The following is a 25,698-nucleotide window of genomic DNA, read 5'->3' on the forward strand; positions in this document are numbered from 1 at the left end:
AAATAGGTATTGTTATTGGGTAAGTTTGAAGAAGGGTCCCGACCAAGGCGCCACCTATCCATGTTCTCCATATACGCTGCCTGACCCGCTGAGTTACTCCAGCACTCTGTGTCTTTTTCTGCAGTTCCTTGTTTCTACATATGTGGTTTATTGTCAAGCCTACCGAGATACAGCGAAAAACTTTATTTGTGTGCTATCCAGTCAAATCATTCTACACACGTCATGTATGAGTCAAGCCACAAATACAACAGAGTGGCACGGTGGCGCAGCGGTAGAGTTGCTGCCTCACAGCGTTAGAAACCTGGGTTTGATCCTGACTACGGGTGCTGCCTGTACGGAGTTTGTACGTTCTCCCCGTGACTTGCGTGGGTTTCCTCCGGGTGTTCCGCTTTCCTCCCACACTCCAAAGACGTACAGGTTTGTAGGTTAATTGGCTTGGTATAATTGTGAAATTGTCAATAGTGTGTGCAGGGCAGTGTTAGTGTGCGGGGATCACAGGTTGGCACAGACTCGATGGGCCGAAAGGCCTGTTTCCGCTCTGTATCTCCAAACTAAAACACATAGTGCAAAGAGAAACACATCTTTACACATCTATCGTAGACAAAAATGCCTGAGAAACTCAGCGGGTGAGGCAGCATTTATGGAGCGAAGGAATAGGCGACGTTTCGGGTCTCGATAGACGTTGCCTCACCCGTTGTTGAGTTTCTCCAGCATTTTTGTCTACCTTCCATTTTTCCAGCATCTGCAGTTCTTTCTTACACTTTACAGATCTATTGAAATGCCCATTCACTACTATTCCAAACTTTATGAACATCTGCAGGAATGAAGAGTGGTTTCACAGCTGGATAGATGAACAGAAGATGGTACTGGCTTGAATTTGTTGCTTAGCTATAAATACTCTGATTTGGACACAAAATGCAGGAGTAACTCAGCGGGACAGGCAACGTCTCTGAAGGAGGGTTCCAACCCGAAATGTCACCTATTCTTTTTCTCCAGAGATGCTGCCTGCCCCGCCGAGTTACTCCAGCACTTTGTGTCGATCTTCGGTATAAACCAGCATCTGCAGTTCCTTCCTACACAAATACTCAGACTTATCCGGAGACACATCAAATAAAAAAACCCACAACAGCGTTATTTAGGAAACACAGCGTGACACTGGGTAAGGCGATACTGGAGACCAAATACTTTAGAATCAATTTTCAAACTCAGCACTTAAAATGGAGAGGAATTTAAAATGAGGTGATGAGCTATTGTTGCAAGAACAGGAATTCTGAAGGCGACTCGGACAGCAATAAAGGGAATAAATGGAGAAATGCAAATTGCGACAGATTTTAAAAGGACCTTAGGATTTGCTGTCATGCTTTGACAGACTGATATCACCCCAACAGTAGATTAAATAAAACTTCAATTAAGTTGTTCCAAAGGTTTAGCACAAAACCATTTAAATATTAAATATTCTGGATGGGATCAATTTTTGAACATTCGCTCCATGCAATTTTCTTGCAAGCAGAATGTAATCTTAAGCAGGCTTTCAACAGAAAATATTCACTCATTGAACATGATGCTATCATTAGAGAACATGGAAATTCACGCTCAATTCATTTTACCTTAAGAGCAGCTTTTTTCCGTTTGGAGCCTGCTTTTTCATTTTTGCTCTTGGCCTTCCCTTCCTCATCCATTATCTCTGCCCCTTCACCATCACTGCTGGCATCCGCGGTGTTCCCCCCTTCCCCTTCCGTCTCCGAAGAGCTCTGCTGTTGCATCGCCTGAAACAAAAAACACAACAAGGTAGCAGAAAAATCACACACGCTCGCAAAATGAGCAGCAGCAAAAATGAAACCACCCATTCAGGGTTGAATAGGAATCAATATGGTCACATGTGGTGGGGTGGGAGATTGCAACCTTCACGTGGTCCGCCCTGTTTCGACGAATGCAATCAACCTGGCGTGCACAATTAAGTAAGATCAAATAGAACAGGTTGTCCTAAAACTTTAGGCTGTGCACACCATACGCAAGAAGAAGAAGTCACATGTGGTAAGTCACAGTGAGATGCTTTGCTTGCACACCTTGCCATGGATGCAATTAGGTCCCTGTTGCTCTCCCCACCCCACCCCCACCCCCTTCCCCCGTCACCATGGTTAAATGTGAACCTCAGAAATCTATGCTAAATTTAAAGCACAGAGTGCTTTTTCAGTCCTGACATTTCGGGTCAGGATTGATGAAGTCTGAAGAAAGGTCCCGAAGCCAAAACATTGCCTGGTCAATCCCTCCACAGATGCTGCATGGCCCGCTGTGTTCCTCCAGCACTTTGCTCAAGATTGCAGCATCTGCATAACAGCAGCAACGTTGGGATAGTCCCTGCCTCAACTAACTCCTCCGGCAGCTCGTTCCATACACCCAGCACCCTTTGTGTGAAAAAGTTACCCCTCAGATTCCTATTACATTTTTTCCCCTTCACCTTGAACCTATGTCCTCTGGTTCTCGATTCCCCTACTCTGGGCAAGAGACTCTGTGCATCTACCCGATCTGTTCCTAATGACAAACCCAGAACACAAAAATAGAAGCACAATGTAAATAAACAGTGTGCTTCCTATAGAGGAGCATGATTGATGACAGGAAATACAGGCGGAAAACCCTGTAGGAAATTAATTCTGCCAAAGAAAATATTTACAACGTCTATAATTTAAACGCAAAATGCTTCACAATAAAAAAAAGTATTATTTCAGTAGCAGCAAGTTATATTGAGTTGCAGAAATAATTAGTTTCAATAGTTGCAATCAACCTGATAATGGAGAATAAAACCCTGCAGGTAATATGGAGACAGGAGGAACTGCAGATGCTGGAATCTTGAGCAAAACACAGAGTGCTGGAGGAACCCAACAGTCAGGCAGCGTTTGTGGAGGAAAATGGACAATGGCATTTTGGGTTGGGTCAACCCTCCACAGATGCTGCCTGACCTGCTGAGTTGCTCCAGCACTTTGTGCCTGGCTCCAGATTCCAGCAACTGCAGTTCCTCATGCCTCTAGTTTCAGGTTTACGTTATTTTAACAAGAGCATGTATTTGTAGGAAAGAACTGCAGATGCTGGTTTAAATCATAGGTAGACACAAGATTCCTCCAGCACTTTGTGTCTACTGTAGTTACTACGTCCTGCAGCAGTTTGCTTATTGCCACAGGTTCAATAGATGTATTAAAAGATAATGAGTTTACCTTTATACTAATTAAGAGGCCAACAAAAGTGAACCTGGATATTAGGGAAGAAGCCTGCTAGATTTTGGATCCTTCAGTACTGTATTCTTGAGATTAGTTTAGACACACAGCACCGAAACAGGCCCTTGCACCCCCCCCCCCCCCCCCCCTCCCCCCCCCCCCCCTCCTCCCCTCCCCCCCCCTCCCCCTCAATCCTACACACTAGGGACAATTTACAGAAGCCAATTAACCTACAAACCTGCACATCATTAGAATGAGGGAGGAAACCGGAGCACCCGGGGCAAACCCACGCAGGTCACGGGGAGAACGTACAAACTCCGTACAGACAGCACCCGTAGTCAGGATCGAACCCGGGTCTCTGGCGCTGTGAGGCAGCAACTCTACTGCTGCGCCAATTTGCCCATTTAAAGTGCCACCCTACTGTATTCTAGATTCTGAAAATGATCAAATCTTGCTTCACCAAAAACCTATGGCCCAAAATAATCTGATTTATGTGTGAAGGTGTATGCCTACAGTTGCTATGGTTAAAAGTCTTTAGAGGCCAGGTAAAGAGATTTTCGAAAACTTGTGAAGTGGAATTAGATAATACAATTGGAAGATGTTACAAATGTTTCAAAGAACTGATTTTAGACGACCATGCTTCCCAGGTGTGAGTCAGCAGTGTTTGAGGGTGATAATTGACGGAAAATTGCCTTTCATTACAATTAATGCATTCATAAAATCCCCAAGAAAGCAAATGAAATAGTCTCTTGGCAAAAGAGTAAAAGAACCAGAGTAAAAGATGGCAAGGAATCAAAAAAATCTGATTAAATGCTATGAATAAATTTATATGAGAAAATAAAAACCAATGAACAATAGTTCAGTTTAGTTTAGTGTTGAGATACAGCGCGGAAACAGGCCCTTTGGCCCACCGAGTCCGTGCCGACCAGCGATCCCCCAGTACACCAGCACTAACCTACACATACTAGGGACAATTTACAATCTTTTTTTTACTGAAGCCAATGAATCTACAAAAATGTATGTTTTTGGAGTGTGGGAGGAAACCAGAGCACCCGGGGAAAACCCACGCAGGTAACGGGGAGAACGTACAAACTCTGTACAGACAGCGTCCGTAGTCAGTATCGAACCCGGGTCTCTGGTGCTGTAAGGCAGCAACTCTGCCGCTGCGCCACAATAGCGGAGACGATAATAATATTGCAGAATGATACAACAGGAACGTACACTTTTGAAGAAGGTAAAACAGCAACTTAAAAACAAATTTTGCCATTTGCTGAAAAGGGTAAAAATACTGAAATGCTAAAATTGTGTCCACAAATCAGGAAGAGCAAATGTTCAATTAATTCTTATTAAAAATCTTATTGAATGACATTGTAATCCCATGTAAGACACAAAAAGACGGAGAATTGTGGACGCAGCCCAGAACATCGCACAAACCAACCACCTTTCCTTTGACTCCATCTACACCTCACGCAGCCTCGGCAAGGCCAGCAGCATCATCAAGGACCAGTCTCACCCCGGCCACTCCCTCTTCTCCCCTCTCCCATCGGGCAAAAGGTACAGAAGTGTGAAAACACACACCACCAGATTCAGGGACAGTTTCTTCCCAGCTGTTATCAGGCAACTGAATCATCCTACCACAACCAGAGTACTTCTTCTTCTTCTTCTTCTTCTTCTTCTTTGGAGTTTTACGGCAGCCGGCATCCACAATGTTGCATTGCTGCCACCTTCTGGCTTCACTCCACAGTCCTCATGTCTTTACATTATATCCTTTTTACAAGGCCAGAGGCCCTCAAGAAATTAAACAACACCTTTACTCCTTTTCCTTCCCCTCCACACTCTAGAATGTTCTTTTCTGATATATCTGTCACTCCAATTTTCTTCATTTCACTGATCAAAACTCTTCTTTCTGTTTCATATCTTCTACATGCAACTAGAGCATGCTGAACTGTTTCCGGCTGATGGCATTCCTCACACATCCCAGTAGGGTGTTTTCACAATATTTTTAATGTGCTGTTCAGGTGAGTGTGTCCTATCCTCAATCTTGCTAATACTACCTGTTCTCTCCTGTTCCCCCCTCTTCTTGCTGTAATGCCCACTCTGTTTTGTAGCAAATAGAGGTGTCTCCCCTTTGTCTCCTGTTCCCAGTATTGTTGCCATTCCTGATTTATTTTCTTACACACAATGTGTCTTCCTTCAGATTTGGATAATTGTAGGTTTACCTCTATGTTCTCTTTTTTAACGGCCTCTTTTGCTAATTTGTCCACTTTTTCATTTCCTAGCACACCAATGTGTGCTGGGACCCACAACAAAGTCACGTCACTGCCCTTCCTTGTTACTTGGCTTAATAGTAGTAAAATTTCATACACTAGGTCAGGCCGCCTATGGGATGCTCCAGACCCAATACTCTGGATTGCAGACAATGAGTCGCTACATATTAATACTTTGCATGGTTGCACCTGTTCTATCCACCGAACTGCCATAAAAATAGCGTACAGTTCCACTGTATACACTGCCAAATAGTTATTTGTTCTTTTGCAAATCTCAACATTCATCCTTTGCACTACCACAGCTGCCCCTGTTGTTTCAGCTACTGGGTCCTTTGATCCATCTATAAAAATTAAGAGGTGTTCCCTGTATCTATTATATATATGGTTATGGTATTCTGTTTTTAGGTCCAAATTTTTTTCCCTCCTTTTTGCCTCCCATATCTCCAGATCAACTTTTGGGATGTTTAGTAACCATATTGGGACAGATGGCCACAATACTGCAGGGCAGAACTCTTTGTCCTCTACTTCCATGTCCCTTGCCACACCTCCTCCAACCCAGCCGAAGCTTCCAGACTGAGCCACCCCTCTCTCCCAGCACTCCTGTACTACCTGTTTTGTTGGGTGGTTCTCTCCATGACCCTTAAGGCTTAGCCAGTAATTAGCCATTAGTTGTCTGCGGCGCAGTCTCAACAGCATCTCCCCAGTTTCCACCTGTAGTGCACATACAGGTGACGTCCGCACACCTCCTATACAGATTCTTAGAGCTTCCGCTTGGACTTTGTGTCCAACACGGACAACACTGACTTAGATGCTGATCCATAAGCTATACTGCCATACTCTAGTCTGGATCTGATCAGTGATACATAGATATGTTTAAGAGATAATATATCTGCTCCCCACTCTAAACCTGCTAAGCATCTCATTACATTGATGGCTTTATTGCATTTTCCAATTATTTTTGTAATGTGGACCCTCCATGTTAATCCGGAGTCAAAATGGACTCCCAGGAAACGGAAATCTTTTACTCTTTCCAAATTGTTGCCGTATAGTTTTAACTGGACATCCTCTTTAATTTTCTTCCTTGTGAAAACCATTGTCTTTGTCTTCTCTATAGAGAATTTAAAACCCCATTTCACTCCCCACTCTTCCACCTGGGCTATCCCTTGCTGCATTTTTTCCACGGTAAAATCTATATTCTTCCCCTTTCTCCATAGGCTGCCATCATCTGCAAAGAGCGATCGCCCCATCTCTGGTTGAATGTTTGCAAATATATCATTAATCATGATTGAGAATAGGATTGGGCTTATCGCACTTCCTTGGGGAGTTCCATTCTCGACTACACATTTACTAGAGATGTCTGACCCTATTTTAACTTGGATACTTCTACCGTTAAGAAAATCCATTATCCAGTTAAAAATATTTCCTCCTACTCCCATTAAATGCAGCTTTATTAGAAGACCTTCTCTCCACAACATATCATAAGCCTTCTCTACATCAAAAAATACAGTAACTACAGATTCTTTTTTAACTTGTGCTTTCCTTATATCATCTTCCAAGCACAGAACTGGATCATTAGTACCTCTCCCTTTTCTAAAGCCACTCTGATAATTAGCCACTATACCGTTTTCTTCCATTAGATGCATTAATCTTTCATTTACCATTCTTTCCATCAGTTTACACATGTGTGCTGTTAAAGCTATAGGTCTATAATTTACTGGATTACTTGCATCTTTCCCTGGTTTCCTAATAGGCACAATGATTGCTTCCTTCCGGTATTCGCCCTTCTTCCCACACCTTGTTATATAGTGCAAGTATCTTTTGGAGTCCCTCCTCACTTAGATGTTTTATCATTATGTAACAAATATCATCCTTCCCTGGGGCTGAGTTCTTACACTTGGCCAGAGCTCTCTTTAGCTCCCCCAAATTAAATGGAATATTGTACTTGTCCTCTGTGATACCTTTCCTTTGTAAGGCCTCAACATTTTCCTCTCTTGTTCTTTCCCTACCTCTTCTTCCTTCATCTGACAAGTTGCGGGAGCTGTGAACCCCACTAAAAGTGTTAACCATTAGTTCTGCTTTGTCTTTATTTGAGACTACAGTTTGATCTCCACTTGTTAAGATAGGATAACTCCACTCCCTTTTATCACCTTCCATTTTTTAAATCATCCCCCATATCTCCCCTACCTGTGTTATGTTTCCAATTGAATCACAATACTTCCTCCAATATGCTCTTTTTGTTTGTCTTATAGTCCTCCTTACAATTGCCTGAGCCTGTTTGTAATTAATCATGTGTTGGTAGTTATGAGTTCTTTTTAATAATCTGAATGCTCTGTTTCTATTCACCACTGCCTCTTTACATTTATTGTCCCACCACGGCACAGCTTTCCTTTTTGATCTTCCTTTACTTTTTGGTATGGAAACTAATGCTGCTCTTTTGATACCTTCTGACAATTTATTCTCAAAGTTTTCTATATCTGTCTCTTCTTGTATCGGTTTTACATATCTATCACTTTCCTCCTTAAATTTCTCCCAATTAGCCTTTCCAAACACCCATCGTCCACTTCTGTTTTCTTTGCTCATAGTTAAAGTAATATTTATTTTGCATAGCACAGGATGATGATCACTTCCTATGGTACCCTTTTCATATACTTCCCAGTTACATTTAGCAGCAATCCTATTAGAAACAAGTGTAAGGTCCAACACAGACTCCTTCCCTGTCCTAACATCTACCCTGGTCTTCTTTCCATCATTTAGACATACTAGATTACCATCATTTAATAATTCCTCAATTACCTGTCCATTATTATCTGACTTTCCACTGCCCCATAATGTATTATGTGCGTTAAAGTCCCCACACCAAATAACATTAGATTTGCTCTGGCCTTCTACTTCCTGTAACTTATTGACCTCTAATCGCTTACATGGATTATAGTAATTTATTACCACTATTTTCCTCCTCTCAGACCATACTTCTATTACCACATATTCCTGTTCCTGCCCAATTCCTAATACCCTGTATGGTATCCCTTTTTTAATGAAAGTGGCACAACCCCCTCCTCCCCCATTTCCCCTATCACATCTCACTGCAACATAATCATATAGAACAAAATCTAAACTTGGTTTCAACCAGGTTTCCTGGATACATACGACATCTGGTTTTTCCTTCCTACTGTCTATGAATTGCTTAAAGTCTTGCCCATTGGCTAACAAGCTTCTTGCATTCCATTGTAGGATTAGCATTAATATTATTAACCCACACATGTTGACTCTTGGCTCGCCTGGATACTGAGACCATCATGTATTTCCTCCCACTTCAATCCTGCCATGCCCAAGTGGTGGACTGCAGCCTTTACAATGATTTGGATCCTTTCTGTTTTGGATTTTACTTCTGCTGTCGCATTTATTACTCCTGCTATAAATATAACCAGGTTTTTCTTTTCTTTCCATATACTCTTTTCTTTTTCTTTTATTGTTTCCATTATGCCCATATCTTGCTCCCTCCTGATCCTTCTTTCATTCATCTGTTTTGTAGGGCCAGCCCTCTTTGCTGCCTCTGCATAGGAAACCTTTTCCTTCACTCTTATGTTTTGTACTTCAGCTTCACGTTTCATCACCTCACAGCCCCAGTAAGCCACACTATGCTCTCCTCCACAATTACAGCACTTTGGTCTGACCCCCTCTCCACCCTGACCATATTCATGGTCCCCACTACACCTTGCGCATTTCCTCGCCCCCTTGCACATTTTAGCTATATGCCCAATTTTCTGACATTTGAAGCACCTCATTGGTTTGGGTATGTACTCTCTTACACTATATCGCATGAATCCAAAATGGACCACTTTTGGAAGGGATTCTGTCTTGAATTCAAGCAGGACTGACTCAGTTTCCTCTTTCTTTGCTCCTTTGGTCATTCTTTTGGCATTCATAATTAATTCACATCTCTTTCTGAGTTCCTGAACCAGTTCACTCATATTGACTTTGAGAGGGATTCCATAGATAACCCCTTTACACCCTGCCCTCCTCCGTTCTCCCACTCTCACTACTTTGATTATTTTGATTTTGTCAATCTTGTTCATTTTCATTGCCTTTTCAACTTGAGCCTCACTGTTGCACCCTATTAGCATGTTTCCATCTTCCAGCACTCTTGCATACTTTACTTCCCCAACCTGGGCTCTGATTATTTTTGTCAGCTTCATTGGATCTATCTTCTTTACTCCTCCTTCTCCTTCAAACCTCACCACTACATTTAACGAAATTTCCTTTTCTGGTTCCTTTTCTGGTTCCTTGTCTTCACTCTCCGATCCACCAATATTGCTTTTCCTTCTTTTACGGCTGCTCTTCCTGGGGCTACCCCGTGTTCCCATGGTTTCCCACTCCTTCTCAACATTTCCTTCATTATCCTCTCCTCCACTGGCCTCCATACCACTAGACCCACTCTCGCCTGTCATTTTGTAACAGCAGGGAATATTCTGCTCCGGCCTGCGAGTTGCGTGCGTGCGTCCTCCTCCCCCCACCTCGCCGTGGAATTCACCTCCAACCAGAGTGGTCGTGAACTACTATCTACCTCATTGGAGACCCTCAGACTATCCTTGATTGGAATTTACTGGTTTTATCTTGCACTAGACGTTATTCTCTTACACAGTGCGTAACTCGATTGTGATCATGTATTATCTGTCTGTTGACTGGTTAGCGTGCAACAACAGCTTTTCACTGTGCCTCAGTACACGTGACAATAAACTAAACTCAAACTCAAAGTACTGGAGTAACTCAGTGGGTCGGGGAGAATTTCTGGACAACACAGGCAGGTGACATTTCGGGTTGAGACCCTTCTTCAGATATCAAGCGTTAAAATTTGCTGATACAAAGTGATTTTTTTCTGTTGGTCCAATGATTATGCATTAGCACATTACTTAAGTACTGAAGCCGCAAGTAATAGTCTTTACCTGATATCCTGTGAACTTGACACCAGGGTTGTTTTCAATCTCCCACAGACCTTCGTTGAAACCTTTTCGCTTGTTAGACTTCCCAAATTTTTCTTTATATTCTTGGTATGGTAAAAGATCTTTTGGTCCCAGAAAGGCACTAGAATAGAAAACTCAATGAGTGATCTCAAATGATTTATTTCCAGTTTCATGGGTTACATATAGTACACATTGGAACATGGTCATGGCTGGCTGTCACATCCTGCTCAGCGGGAGAGTGGCGCAGCAGTAGAGTTGCTGCCTCAGCGCCAGAGACCCGGGTTCGATCCTGACTACGGGTGCCGCCTGTACAGAGTTTGTACGTTCTCCCCGTGACCTGCGTGGGTTTTCTCCGAGATCTTCGGTTTCCTCCCACACTCCAAACACATACAGGTTTGTAAGTTAATTGGTTTGGGAAATGTAAACATTGACACCAGTGTGTGTAGGAGAGTGTTAATGTGCGGGGATCGCTGGTCGGCGTGGACACGGTGGGCCGAAGGGCCTGTTTCCGCGCTGTATCTCTAAACTAAACTAAACATGCATGTTGGGACACTTGAAGCCCTTGGACCAATTCGCTGCCATTTATTTAAATTGCTAATTTAATTTGTAGGGAGGCGCAGTGGTGCAGCGGTAGAGTTGCTGCCTTACAGCGCCAGGGTCCCAGGTTCGAACCTGACTACGGGTGCTTGTTTGTACGGAGTTTGTACCTTCTCCCCTTGACCACGTGGGTTTTTGCCAGGTGCTCTGGTTTCCTCCCACCTTCCAAAGATGTACAGTTTTGTAGGTTAATTAGCTTTGGTTAAAATTGGTTAAAAAATAGGATAGTGCTAGTGTACAGGGATCGTTGGTTGGTGCGGACTCGGTGGGTCAAAGGGCCTGTTTCCGCGCTGCATCCTTGTTTCTCTAAAGAAACATTTGCTTTTGGGGTAGATTTAAAACAGCAAGTTCTCTAGTTGTGTATCAATAACTTTCATCAGCAAACTGGAGGGGAATCGGCAGCCTAATCCTTTTCCTCTGAGCTTGTCTGTACTGGGGCCAATTTTAACTATGGCACCTTGAGTCCTGTCAGGATCAACTAATCTGGGGCAGGAGAAGAAAGCTGAGGCCAATCTTGTTTGTACAAGTTAGTATATAGGTGAACATTTGTGGAATAATGTAAGCACAGTATACAACTTGAAAGCAGTACAGGAATTATTACCTACAAAGGAAATTTAAGCACACCCTAGAAACATACATTCTATAATTAATTGGTGCTGTTTATACTGAGCACGCTATTAATAATTGAGTACAATCTCGGTCTGCAGAAGGGTTTCGACCTGAAACGTTGCCTATTTCCTTCGCTCTATAGATGCTGCCTCACCCACTGTGTTTCTCCAGCATTTTTGTCTACCTTCGATTTTCCAGCATCTGCAGTTCCTTCTTAAACATTTTGTCTACTCCACTGTGAAATCTCCTCAAGGAATGCCTGCCTACTTTGAAGAAGTTCTCCTCCTCCCTCCATGAACCTACTTATATTAAGCTGTGAGGGGCAACATGGTGGTGCAGTGGTAGAGTTGCTGCCTTACAGCACTAGAGATCCAGGTTCAATCCTGACAATGGGTGGTTGTCTCTAAGGAGTTTGTACGTTCTCCCCGTGACCTGCGTGGGTTTTCTCCGAGAACATTGGGTTTATCCCCACACTCCACAGATGTACAGTAGTTTAATTGGCTTAGTATAATTGTAAATTGCCCCTAGTTTGTGTAGATAGTGTTAATGCACGGGGATCGCTGGTCGGTGCGGACTCAGTGGGCCGAAGGGCCTGTTTCCGCGCTGTATCTCCTCCGAGATTGTGGTAGATTCTTCACCAGCGGCACTGCAATGGTTCAAGTAGGTAGAACACCGACACTTTCTCAAGGGAACATAATGGGCCTGTCCCACAGGCGATTTTTTAGGCGAATGCCGAAAAATATTCAACTGGTTGAGCAATTTCCGCTGACAGTGGCGACAATTTGGGCTGCCGTAGGTTGTCACCGGTACTGACTTCGGTGAATTCCATTGTCACAGTCGCTGGCAGTTGCCTAAAAAATCACCTAAGTGGGACAGGTAAGACTGGGCAATGCCTGTATCTTTTAAGCGATTAAATTAGAATATGCGTCTGTGTGGCCATCCATGGCGGGCGTAAACATGCCATAAATTATCTGTCCTGAAACTCAAAAACCAGTTCTACCCCATCACAAAGCAGGATATTAATATCAATCCATTATCACAATATTTTTAAGGCAGATTTTTGATTAGTACGGGTGTCAGGGGTTCTTGGACGAAAGCAGGAGAATGGGGTTGAGAGGGAAAAATAGATCGGCCATAATTGAATGGCGGAGTAGACATGGCCTAATACTGTTCTTAGAGCTTATGAACTATTGGCACTATCTATGAAAGCCATCTGAAAAAAATCTTCTCTTAACTGATTTAATACAAAATCTACAAATCTTTTAGGATTTTAGATTCACAGTAAATATCTGGCAGGAAATTGTTCAAAAGGATTTTATCAAATCTATTCCAGAACTGACCATCAAGATTCAGTTTTGGAACAATATTATTTTTTCCTGTTACAAAATAGACAGCACTGTCCAATTCATCCGTTACTCTTCGAGTGTACTTACGTCTCATGAGTTCCAAAGAAGAAAATAGGATATTTATTTGATGGAGGTTTCACAGCTCCCTCCGGCAGCTCGTCGATCTGTTCAAAAAGAGAGGAGCACCATGAATGGGAGATTTAGCAGATGATGTGGGATGTTCTACAATCTACACGTTTGCACGATAAAACCTGTCTGAATGGCAAATTGGATCCATATTTCCTGACAGCAGCGAGAGAGAAGAAAGGAGGAGAGAGAGAGGGGGAGAGAGGGGGTGAGAGGGAGAGTGGGAGACAAGGAGATGGAGAATTTTATTGCCATATCCCAGATAGAACAATGAAATTCTTACTTGCAGCAGCACAAAAGAATATGCCGGAGGCCATTTGGCCCATCTAGTCTATGCTGGTTAACTGAGCAATTTGACCCCCCCCCCCCCATTGATTTTCCCTGTTACCAACCCTCCAAACTTTATCATGAATGTTTCCACCCACCAGCATGAGTGATTTAGAATGGTCAACTAACCTGCCAACCTACACATCTTTGGGATGTGATTGTGAACTGGATCACACAGAATAAAACAGTCTCGGGGAGAATTACAACTGCAAACTTAAATTGGTTTTCCTTCCTTCTGCTCCGGTGCCTAACTTTGCGCTTACCAAATTGGTAAAGGGCTGGAACATGATGACCACTGTAGGTTTGGATTGAACCTGACTTGTTTTGGGGTGGAACCTCTATTAGCTGTGAAATTGTTCCGTTCCCACTTATTGTCAATAGCAGTGGGCAGATGCTGCAGCCCCTTTCCCAGTTGGTTGGAACAAAATCAGGCACCAGAACTGAGGGCAGGAAAACTACTTTAAGTCACTACTAGTCTGAGAAGCCTCCAACCTGCCAGAAAAGCTAGTTGTCATCATAGGTTCATACAGAATAGAAAAAATGGCAATTGGACCAATTTTCAATATTATTTTATAGTCATAGAGTCATAGAGTGATACAGTGTGAAAACAGGCCGTCCAGCCCAACTTGCCCACATTGGCCAACATGTCCCAGCTACACTAGTTCCACCTGCCTGCGCTTGGTCCATATCCCTCCAAACCTGTCCTATCCATGTTCCTGTCTAACTGTTTCTTAAACGTTGGGATAGTCCCAGCCTCAACTACCTCCTCTGGCAGCTCGTTCCATACACCTACCACCCTTTGTGTGAAAAAGTTACCCCTCAGATTCCTGTAAAATCTTTTCCCCTTCACCTTGAACCCATGTCCTCTGGTCCTCGATTCCCCTACTCTGGGCAAGAGACTCTGTGCATCTACCCGATCTGTTCCTCTCATGAGGAACCATATATCTCATACGAGATACATCTCACATGAGAGGAATCTCACCTGTATCTGCCATTCAAAACTGGGTGTGATGACATTTAGCAAAAATATAAACCTTGCATCCAACACCTGGACAACGCTGCTCAAGAATCTGCTTATTCATCGATAAAACCTGAGGGGAAATATTCTGTAGAAATAATTCAACTCAGTGAAGATACAAGCAAGTGAATGTGCCTGACATGATTCTCAGTGGCTCTTCATACGTCATTACAGCAAGCCCACTGTGTCTTTATTCAACAGAAGATTTATTTAGCAAAAGCACCTTCAGGAAGCAGGAGGTGTTAAATATCAGGGTGCAATTAAAAATATTAAACGATGACATCTTCACTCATGTATGGTTTCAATTATGTGAAAAACCAACAAAAACATCTGGATATAGAAGCAGTTTCCCATTTGAAATAAAACTCTGATAACCAGCACACTGGTTGCTTGGAAAGCCTAATGGTTCAACATCTGGTTTACCTGCATAAGGGACATTCTGCTTCATTAACTAACTCATTTATATGGAAGATGATCATCTGCAGACCACGGATCATGTGTAAGCAGATGGGACCAGTTCAACTCGGTATCAATACACAATAGATAATAGGTGCAGGAGTAGGACATTCGGCCTTTGAGCCAGCATGTTCGGCACAAACTTTGTGAGCTGATGTACCATTCATTCCTGTGCTGTGCTGTGCGCAGGAAGGAACTGCAGATGCTGGTTTAAACCGAAGATAGACACAAAAAGGTGGTGTGGCTCAGCGGGTCTGGAGTAAAGGAATGGGTGATATTCCGGGTCGAGACCAGAGTGTTCTATGCTTCTGCAGCTATGACGTTGCATTTGCTAATCTACACCAAGTCTCACTCATTATTGAAGATGCCAACGTGTACAGTCACCCAGTTTGTAACTGTATACCTCACTGCATTGATTCTAACTGGCCTACAATCACTGGCTTCCCTCCCACACATTTTCTTAAGTGGCAGAGCAGTAAGCACAGTTTTCCTTCAATAGAAATAGTTCCCAAATCAAGAGACCTTCGAGAATAGACACAAAAAGCTGGAGTAACACTTCAGTCTGAAGAAGGATCGAGACCTGAAACGTTACCCATTCCTTCTCTCCAGAGATGCTGCCTGTCCCGCTGAGTTACTCCAGCTTTTTGTTCCTATCTTCAGTTTAAACCAACATCTGCAGTTTCTTCCTACACGGACCTTCGAGAAATTATATTTGGGTAAACTATATTGTTCCCATTTACTGCCTTCAAACGCTGAAATGGAAACAGTTGTTTGGTTTAGAGATGCAGCATAGAAACAGGCCGTTCAGCCCATCAACAACCCGTTCACACTAGCCCTATATTATCCTACTTTCTCATCCACTCCCAACACTCCAGGGACAATTTACGGATGCCATTTAACCTGCAAACCCGCAAGTCTTTGGGATGTGGAGGGAAACAGGAGCAACTGGTGGAAACCAACAGGAAAACGTGCAAACTCCGCGCAGACAGTAGCCAAGGTCAGGATGGAACCTGGGTTCCTGGCAGTGTGATGCAGCAGCTTGAGCCGCTATGCTGCATTATATCCGAGGAGTTCCCCATTGCTGGTATCTTGGTGAGTGGTCATTGCCCTTTGTGCCACCCTAGTTTTCTTGGGAGCTGTGTCACATCCACTTCCTTCACTGTAAATATTGCTACAAAATAATATTTTAACATGTCTGCCATAAAAAACAATTGACATCATGACCATATTGTTTCCGAGCAGTTGGCAGCACGGTGACACAGCACCAGAGACCCGGGTTCAATCCTCACCACGGGTGCTGTCTGCGCGGAGTTTGCATGTTCTCCCCGTGACCTGCACGTACTTTATCCCGGTGCTCCGGTTTCCTACCACATTCCACAGACGCACAGGTTTGTAGATTGATTGGCTCCTGTATATTGAAAGTTGTCCCTAGTATGTGGGACAGTGCTCATGCACATGCCGATCGCTGGTCGACGTGGACTGCGTGGGCCGATGGGCCTGTTTCCGCACTGTATCTTTAAAGTGTAAAGTAAAGCCACTCTCGTTTTCTTCACATAATTGCTAAGATTCATCTTACATTCAGTTTAATATCCCCTGCAACTTATGTTATGGATTCATGGCCCCCACCACGGATGAACTAAGGAGGAGGACTGACAAAGTTACTGCCTTCCACCACAGTGAAGAATGTTGATTCCACTGTGGTGGATGTTCATGTTATATTCTATAGTGTATTGTGCTCTTTTGTTTATATGGCTGCATTGTAAATCAAATCCCACTGTACCTTAAGTGGTGCATGTGGCAATAAATGTGAACCTGAACTTTATACAGTTATTTCCATCTGTTTCCTCACTTCCTCTCTCCCAACACTGGATCTTTTACTGGTCTTTTCTTTTTTACACTTTAATTGACAACACATGTTAACCATTTGTGTTATTCCTTCCCTCCATTGTCATCCAAAACGTCAGTGTTTATATTCTGCTCATATACACTGCTCTGCTGCAGTCTCACAGCTTAGCACACTTGGCTAGATTACAATGTACAGTCTCAATACACTGATACTCAATACCATTCTGTCCTGGGCCTCCTCCATTGCCAGAATAAGGCCACACACAAACTGGAGGAACAGCACCTCATATTCCACTTGGGTAGATTACACCCCAGTGGCATCAACCTTGAATTCTCTAATTTTAGGTAACATACAAACACTCCCACTTCCTTCTACTAAATGCCAATTAATTAATTCCACAGTTTGCACCGATTTATCACTCTAGGGAATCGCACCATCCCTGGCCAACATCAGCCTGTCAGGGAACCTCCCTGCTTGATGTCACCGTGTCACGGCCCTGATTTGTCCAGATCTTTTCTTGCTTCCAGTTGCTCCCCCTTACAGCCAGTCTGAAGAAGGGCCTCGACCTAAAACGTCACCAGGGTGGCGAATCTGTGGGATTCATTGCCACGGACAGAGATTGACAGATTCTTGATTATTTCGGGTGTCAGGGGTTATGGGGAGAAGGCAGGAGAATAGGGTTGAGAGGGAGAGATAGATCAGTCATGGTTGAATGGCGGAATAGACCCGTTGGGCCGAATGGCCTAATTCTACTCCAATTCCTTATGACGTCATGACCTTAATTGCCCACACCGATCAACTTGCCCCATCTACACCAGTCCCACCTGCCTGCGTCACCTATTATGAAGCTTTGGAATCTGGAGGATCAATTGCCTTGTCCATTCAAAACAAGAATGATTAGGTTTTTGGACATTAATGGAATAAAGGGATATAAAAGTGACCCACATGGTGTTGAGGTAGATCAGCCATAGATAGTGATGAATGGTTTAGCATACTCAAGGGGGTCGTTGGCCTAACCCTGCTCCTATTTTTATACTCTGACATTCCGAATGATTAGTTTAGTTTAGAGATACAGCGCGGAAACAGGCCCTTCGCCCACCGAGTCTGGACTGACTTGCGATCCCCGCACACTAACACTATCCTACATACACAAGGGACAATTTACACTCATACCGAGCCAATGAACCTACAAACCTGTACGTCTTTGGCGTGTGGGAGGAAACCAAAGATCTCGGATAAAACCCACGTGGTCACGGGGAGAACGTCCAAACTCCGTACAGACAGCGCCCGTGGTCAGGATCGAACCTGGGTCTCTGGCGTTGCAAGCGCTGTAAGGCAGCAAATCTACCGCTGCGCCACCGTGCCGTCCAAGGCCAAACTAGTTGTGAATCTCCGCACCTGACACACTACGCTTCCTAACAACCTTTCCATTAATGGCACAGCAATCTGAAGCACTCTCCTGTCAAAAGTAGGAATTCAGAAAACTCAATAATCCAAAATATCTTGTGTGCAAGTTTCAAATTGGAATTCCAAAAATAAGGACAATTCAAAAAGACATGGGGAAACTACAATTTGTCAGAGTTCTTTATTCCCATGCTAAAGCAGCTGTAAGCATATCTACAACATTACATTGACATTCATCTCAAGGCTAAACAATTCATCATAACTTGGGGACTCAACCTTGCTCAATTTGAAAAATGTAGCTGGAAATGACACATACATTAAATGTGATATGCTGCTCCTTCTGTTATTTTTTAATATCAGTGAACAGGGAAACTTATGTCTGAAGATTCTTAAATAACCCCAATATTTTGTCAGCATTATATTTAGAACACATTGATTTGTTGTTCAGGACCATGGATGTAAATTCTACACATGATATGGTTTTACTTGCGTGCTGGCAGGATATTTATTTTGTAATGAATCATGTCACACTTCATGCCTGCTATAAATGAAAATATTAGAGTCTGCAAACTGTGAGGAACACCTGAATTTAAATAATGATGCCAGGAAATTATTATCCAGTACTTCTTTCACAATTTCACAGCGGAAAACGTTTGAAATGCTCTAACTAATATCCACAGAAAAGAGACAAAGTGCTGGAGTGACTCAGCGGGTCAGGCAGCGTCCCTGGAGACCAAGGAAACCTCTGGTCCTAGACTCTCCCACTAGTGGCAACGTCCTATCCACATTCACTCTATCCAGTCCTTTCACAATAAACTCTTGTAAGAAAGACAAACGCAATGTGAGAGGACTGGAATATAAACAGGAGGATGTAACGCTGAGACAAAGAACAAACTAATGTGAAAAACAAAGAACTGCAGATGCTGGTTTATGCCAAAGGTCGACACAAAGTGCTGGAGTGTCTCAGCGGGCCAGGCAGCGACTCTGGAGAAAAATGGCAGGCGACGTGTCCCATGGTGCTGACGAACGACCCGATCTGAAACATTACCCGAGTTGCCCTTGAGGAGGCGATGGTGAGCAACCTTGTGGAACTGCTGCAGTTGGAGTGTTGGCTGAGGGACATGTAGAAACATAGAATGCGGAGGGGATGTGTCCACTAGTGGGAGAGTCTAGGATCAGAGGTCATAGCCTCAGTATAAAAGGTCATACCTTTAGAAAGGAGATGTGAAATAATGTATTTAGTCACTGGTTGGGTGAATGTGTGAAATTGTGTGTCTGGGTTATGGGGAGAAGGCTGGAGAATGGGGTTGAGAGGGAAAGATAGGTCAGCCATGATTGAATGGCAGAGTGGACTTGATGGGCTGAATGGCCTAACTTTAGGCTCCTAGGAACTTATAGACAATAGGTGCAGGAGTAGTCCATTTGGCCCTTCGACCCAGCACCGCCATTCAATGTGATCATGGCTGATCATCCCCAATTAGTACCCCGTTCCTGCCTTCTCCCCATATCCCCTGACTCCGCTATTTTTAAGAGCCCTATCTAGCTCTCTCTTGAAAGCATCCAGAGAACCGGCCTCCACCGCCCTCTGAGGCAGAAAATTCCACAGATTCACCACTCTGACTCACCTGCAGGTTAACCCTTTGTGAATCTTGCACCAACACTTCCTAGTCCCTTTGCCTCTCCGATTTATGTTGGGACCCTGTTTGTTTTCTTAACTGCACTATTAAATTACCCTCCCACTTTCAATGAATTATGCACATATGCCTCCAAAACTCCATTCTTGTAATCCTTTTACAATAATGCCCTTTATACTACCTTTACGCATTTTTTCAACCATAACATAACTATACACATTTATCAATAGAGTTTATGTGGCACCATTCCAGCGACCTGCAGTATCTATTTTCCCTTGAAGTCTAATGCTATCCGTCTCACAGCTCACTACAGCTCCGAGTGCTGTGATATTGACAGGTATGCAAATTGTGCTCTGCAGGTCTCAGAACAAGTTATTAATATACACTGTGAATAGCAGTGCATACAGAACCAACACAAAGACCTCCACCATTGTTCCCCTCCGCCCCCACCTCAATGAGTTCCGGGTTTGGCACGATGTAGGGGTCTTCTTTAAAAAGCCTGACATCAGTCTGAAGAAGGGTCTCGACCCGAAAAGTCACCCATTCCCTCTCTCCAGAGATGCTGCCTGTCCCGCTGAGTTACTCCAGCATTCTGTGTCTATCTACAAAGACCTCCACCGTAAATTTCCCTTCAGTCCATAAAATATCTTCCATGACTACTTTCCGCCTTCTGTTATTTAGCTGATTTCTTTCCACACAGATACAGATCTTTTTATTTGACATCATTCCACCCTGATTGCATAAAGGTGTCACGGTGGCGCAGCGGTAGACTTGCTGCCTCACAGCGCCAGAGACCCGGGTTCGATCCTGACTACTGGTGCTTGTCTGTACGGAGTTTGTACGTTCTCCCCGTGACCTGCGTGGGTTTTATCTGAGATCTTCAGTTTACTCCCACACTCCAAAGACGTGCAGGTTTGTAGGTTAATTGGCTTGGTATAAATGTATAAAATTGTAAAATTGTCCCTAGTGTGTGTAGGGTAGTGTTGATGTGCAGGGATCGTTGGTCGGTGCGGACTCAATGGGCCGAAGGGCTTGTTTCCTCGCTGTATCTATATACTAAACTAGACTTATCATGTAGCTTTTTAATCAAACATCTCCTGGAAGTCTCAACATTCCACCTGACCTGGATATTCACTTTCTTTGTTTATCGAAATGTTTGTTGTTAGTTTCACATAGAAAATAGGTGCAGGAGGAGGCCATTCGGCCCTTCGAGCCAGCACAGCCATTCATTGTGATCATGGCTGATCATCCCCAATCAATAACCCGTCCCTGCCTTCTCCCCATATCCCTTGATTCCACTAACCCCCTAGAGCTCTATCTAACTCTCTCTTAAATCCATCCAGTTATTTGGCCTCCACTGCCCTCTGTGGCAGGGAATTCCATAAATTCACAACTCTCTGGGTGAAAAAGTTTTCTCTCACCTCCGTCTTAAATGACCTCCCCTTTATTCTAAGACTGTGGCCCCTGGTTCTGGACTCGCCCAACATTGGGAACATTTTTCCTGCATCTAGCTTGTCCAGTCCTTTTATAATTTTATATGTTTCTATAATGAACCCCCCCCCCTCATCCTTCTAAACATGATCAAGACGCAGCTCTGTAAGACTTTGCTGAGGCCACATTTGGCGTATTGCGTGCACTTCTCGTTGCCCCATTACAAGAACAATGTCGAGGTTTGGAGAGGGTACATAGGCTGTTTACCAGAATGGTGCCTGGATTAAAGAGTTTCAGCTTCAAGTAGTGAATGGATAAACTTGGATTGATTTCTCTGGAACGTCGGAGGTTGAGGGGGGACTTGATAGAAGTACATAAAATTATGGGAGGCACAGATAGGGTAGACAGTCAGAACCATTTCCCCCAGAGTAGAAAGGTCCAACATTAGAGGGCACAGATATAAGGTGAGAGGGGAAAGGTTTAATGGAGATGTGAGCGGCTAGTTTATTTTTTACACACAAAATAATGAGGGCCAAGAACACATTGCCGAGGGTGGTGGTGGAGGCAGATACGATAGTGGTGTTTAAAAGGCTTTTAGATGGACACATGCAGGGAATAGAGGGATATGGATCATGTGCAGGCTGATGAGATCAGTTTAACTTAGCACCATGCTTGGCATGAAGTTGTGGGCCGAAGGGCCCCTTCCTCTGTACTGTCCATGTGTGGGAAAGAACAGTGGAGCTGTTTCGCTTGGGTAGCTTACACCCCAGTGGTATGAACATTGACTTCTCTAATTTCAAATACCCTCTCTCTCCATCTCCCCCCCCCCCCTTCCCAGTTCTCCCACCAGTCTTACTGTCTCCGACAACGTTCTATCTCTGTCCCGCCCCCTCCCCTGACATCAGTCTGTAGAAGGGTCTCGACCCGAAACGTCACCTGTTCCTTCTCTCCAGAGATGTTGCCTGCCTGTCCCGCTGAGTTACTCCAGCATTGTGTGTCTACCTGCACTGTTCTCTGTTCCATCTGCGTTTACAGATCATGCTGGCTTTCTCTAATCTGTTGGAAAGGTTCAAAGTCCATCTGGTTTGCTTTCTCTTTCCAGATAATTCACGACACTGTGATAACATAATTATTGTCTAATCATTGCAATTTAAATGCGGAACTTGTTCCTCCAGCATTCATCAAAGAAAGCCTGTTAATTTTGATCAATAGAATGAAGCGATTGAAATTTTATTTTTAGGATAAAGCACAAAACAAAAATGGCAAGTTTGTAATGAATATCAATAGAAATCTCATTGTCTGCTCCTTTGTTCTTTCCTACATATAGTACAGTACAGCACAAAATCTATATTTTCCACCGTTCTAAATTAAAATGTATGACAGATACATTTTTCTACCATTTTGCAATTAACGAAATGTCATTTTCCTCTGTAGCAAGAGAGTTTTAAATTGATATTTGGGTAATTGGGATGAAATTTAATTAAGGATACAGTCACACTATAATTATGGTTTCAGATGCAAAATCATTTTGTGCTGCCTCAACAGTGCAGTTGGGGACCAAGTGTCACTTGAACGAGAGCCAAGACCTCCATAGGAACCGTGGCATGGACTTCGGTTCAGTTCTGAGATACAGCACGGAACCAAGCCCTTTGGCCCATCAAGTCCGTGCCGGCCAACAAGCCCCGTACACTAGCACTAACCTACGCGCCAGGGAAGATTTACAGTCTTTACCAAATTCAATTAACCTAGAAATCTTTGGGATATGGGAGGAAACCGGAGCACCCGGGGATAACCCATGTGGACATGGGGAGAACGTACAAACTCCGTGCAGACATCGGCCGTAGTCAGTATCGAACCCGGGTCTCTGCCACTGTAAGGCAGCAACTCTACCGCTGCGCTCACTTGGAGGAGATTGGGCTTTCACTCCCAATTTACAGAAGACTGAGATTGATTTGTGATGCATGGCTTCAGGTTAAACCCTGCAGCTAGATTTGTAAAAGCTGGTAGACACAAAATGCTGGAGTAACTCAGCGGGACGGGCAGCATCACTGGAGAGAAGGAATGGGTGACATTTCGGGTCAGGACCCTTCTTCAGACCCGAAACGTCACCCATTCCTTCTCTCCACAGATGCTGCCTGTCCTGCTGAGTTACTCCAGCAATTTGTTTCTATCTACAAAGACCTCCACCATATATTTCACTTCAGTCCATAAAATATCTTCCATGACTACTCTCCGCTTTCTGTTATTTAGCTGATTTCTTTCCACACAGATACAGATCTTTTTATTTGACATCTTTCCATCCAAATTGCATGAGGGTGTCACGGTGGCGCAGCAGTAGAGTTGCTGCCTCACAGCGCCAGAGACCCGGGTTCCGTCCTGACTGCGGGCGCTGTCTGTACGAAGTTTGTACATTCTCCTTGTGACCTGCGCGGGTTTTCTCCGAGATCTCCGGTTTACTCCCACACTCCAAAGACGTGCAGGTTTGTAGGTTAATTGGCTTGGTATAAATGAATAAAATTGTAAAATTGTCCCCAGTTACTCCAGCATTTTCTGTCTATATTCGGTGTAAACCTTCCCTGCTACACATTGTCATTGGCCACCATCAGAATACTACTTGCTGATACCATCATCTATCTGGGCCTTTCCAATGTATTTCCAGTATATTTCTGACTCATGTAATTACTAGTTCTCTCGCTATCATGGAGGTGACTAAGGGCATGATTAAATATATACAGCTACTTGGATATTATCCTCTGCAAAGTAGCAACACGATCAACTCATTCCCCTTTCCCCTATCTCTCAGTCTGAAGAAGGGTCTCGACCCAAAACGTCACCCATTCCTTCTCTCCAGAGATGCTGCCTGACCCGCTGAGTTACTCCAGCATTTTGCGTCTATCTTCAGTTTAACCAGCACCTGCTGTTCCTTCCTAAATAATACGAACTAATTACTAAAGCAAAAGGCTTTAGTTATTCTATGTTCTGTCTTTGGGAAATAAAATATATTTCATTATTTAGCACATTGTATATCTCAATAACATATTAAGTGGATTTCACATAACTATAGCCCACATTGTCATTTAGCAATAATCACTCTGGACAAATTCATAGAAACATAGAAAATAGGTGCAGGAGTAGGCCATTCGGCCCTTCGAGCCTGCACCGCCATTCAATATGATCATGGCTGATCATCCAACTCAATATCCTGTACCTGCCTTCTCTCCATACCCCCTGATCCCTTTAGCCACAAGGGCCACATCTAACTCCCTCTTAAATATAGCCAATGAACTGGCCTCAACTACATTCTGTGGCAGAGAATTCCAGAGATTCACCACTCTCTGTGTAAAAATTCATAGATTAAGACTGGTTAAGGGCCTGTCCCACTTTCACAACCTACTTCACAACCTTTTTTACTCGTGGACATTTTTCATCAGGCTAGAAAAACGCCCCGACCTACTTGATGCCACGAGTACCTACGACTAGCATCACGACCTATCTACGACCTCGTGACGACCATGCTGCGAGTATGAGTCAAGGGCAAACTCGGCAGAGGTCATGAAAGTGGGACTGGCCCTTTAACTTTCTTTGGTGATTCGGGTTAAGGAACAAATGTTGGCCTCTTAAAATTCTAAAAGCTAACCATGTGACAGACAAGCTGGTGGAACTAGATTGGACCAATGCCACCATTTTGAATGAATTTACATTGCTCATTTGCTTGTAAAATTGAGTTTCTATTTACGCTAGCTATACATCAGCATTATCATTTGACAAAATTCCAACATTTGTAAAGATCAGATGAAAACAAAAAAACCCACTGTGCCAACATCACAATTAGTATCCATCATTTAAAATGCTCTCAAATTCTACGCCAATTCTACCGGCAGATAACATACATTGGAGAGAAAGGGAAATTAAATCACACAGTTTACAAAAGAGGCATTTGTTATAGGTTTTACTCAACAAATCCTATTTATCATTGATTCATTTGGGCGGCACGCTGGCGCAGCGGTAGAGTTGCTGCCTTACAGCGCTTGCAGCACCGGAGACTCGGCTTGGATCCCGACTACGGGCGCTGTCTGTATGGAGTTTGTACGTTCTCCCCGTGACCTGCGTGGGTTTTCTCCGAGATCTTCGGATTCCTCCCATACTCCAGACGCATGGGTATATAGGTAAATTGGCTTGGTATAAGTGTAAGTTGTTCCTAGCGTGTGTAGGATAGTGTTGGTGTGCAGGGATCGCTGGTCGGTGTGGACTCGGTGGGCCGAAGGCCCTGTTTCCGCGGTGTATCTCTGAACTAATCTAAACGTATCCATATTCTCAGTTTATGTTCATTTAGCCAATCTTCTACCCACATAAATACTTTACATTATTATAGATTTCCAACATCTGCAGTATTATGTACATAAGTTCCAGGAGCAGAATTATGCCCTTCAGCCCAGCAAGTCCACTCCATCATTAAAATGTGGATGG

At 43.6% G+C, this 25,698-nt stretch overlaps 1 protein-coding gene across 2 annotated transcripts in view; it reads right to left on the minus strand.

Annotated features, from left to right (window-relative positions):
* hdgfl3 (HDGF like 3) overlaps positions 1-25,698 on the minus strand; it is a 50,217-nt gene that overhangs the window by 6,272 nt on the left and 18,247 nt on the right. For both annotated transcript variants that reach the window (XM_033050053.1, XM_033050052.1), the window contains 3 exons: positions 13,077-13,153; positions 10,420-10,558; positions 1,608-1,766 (listed from right to left, as the gene is read on the minus strand). In XM_033050053.1, the coding sequence (XP_032905944.1) occupies positions 1,608-1,766; positions 10,420-10,558; positions 13,077-13,153 (375 nt within the window). The remainder of the gene's footprint in view (positions 1-1,607; positions 1,767-10,419; positions 10,559-13,076; positions 13,154-25,698) is intronic.

The sequence above is a fragment of the Amblyraja radiata genome, chromosome 34 (assembly GCF_010909765.2).
Source record: "Amblyraja radiata isolate CabotCenter1 chromosome 34, sAmbRad1.1.pri, whole genome shotgun sequence".
NCBI lineage: Eukaryota > Metazoa > Chordata > Chondrichthyes > Rajiformes > Rajidae > Amblyraja > Amblyraja radiata.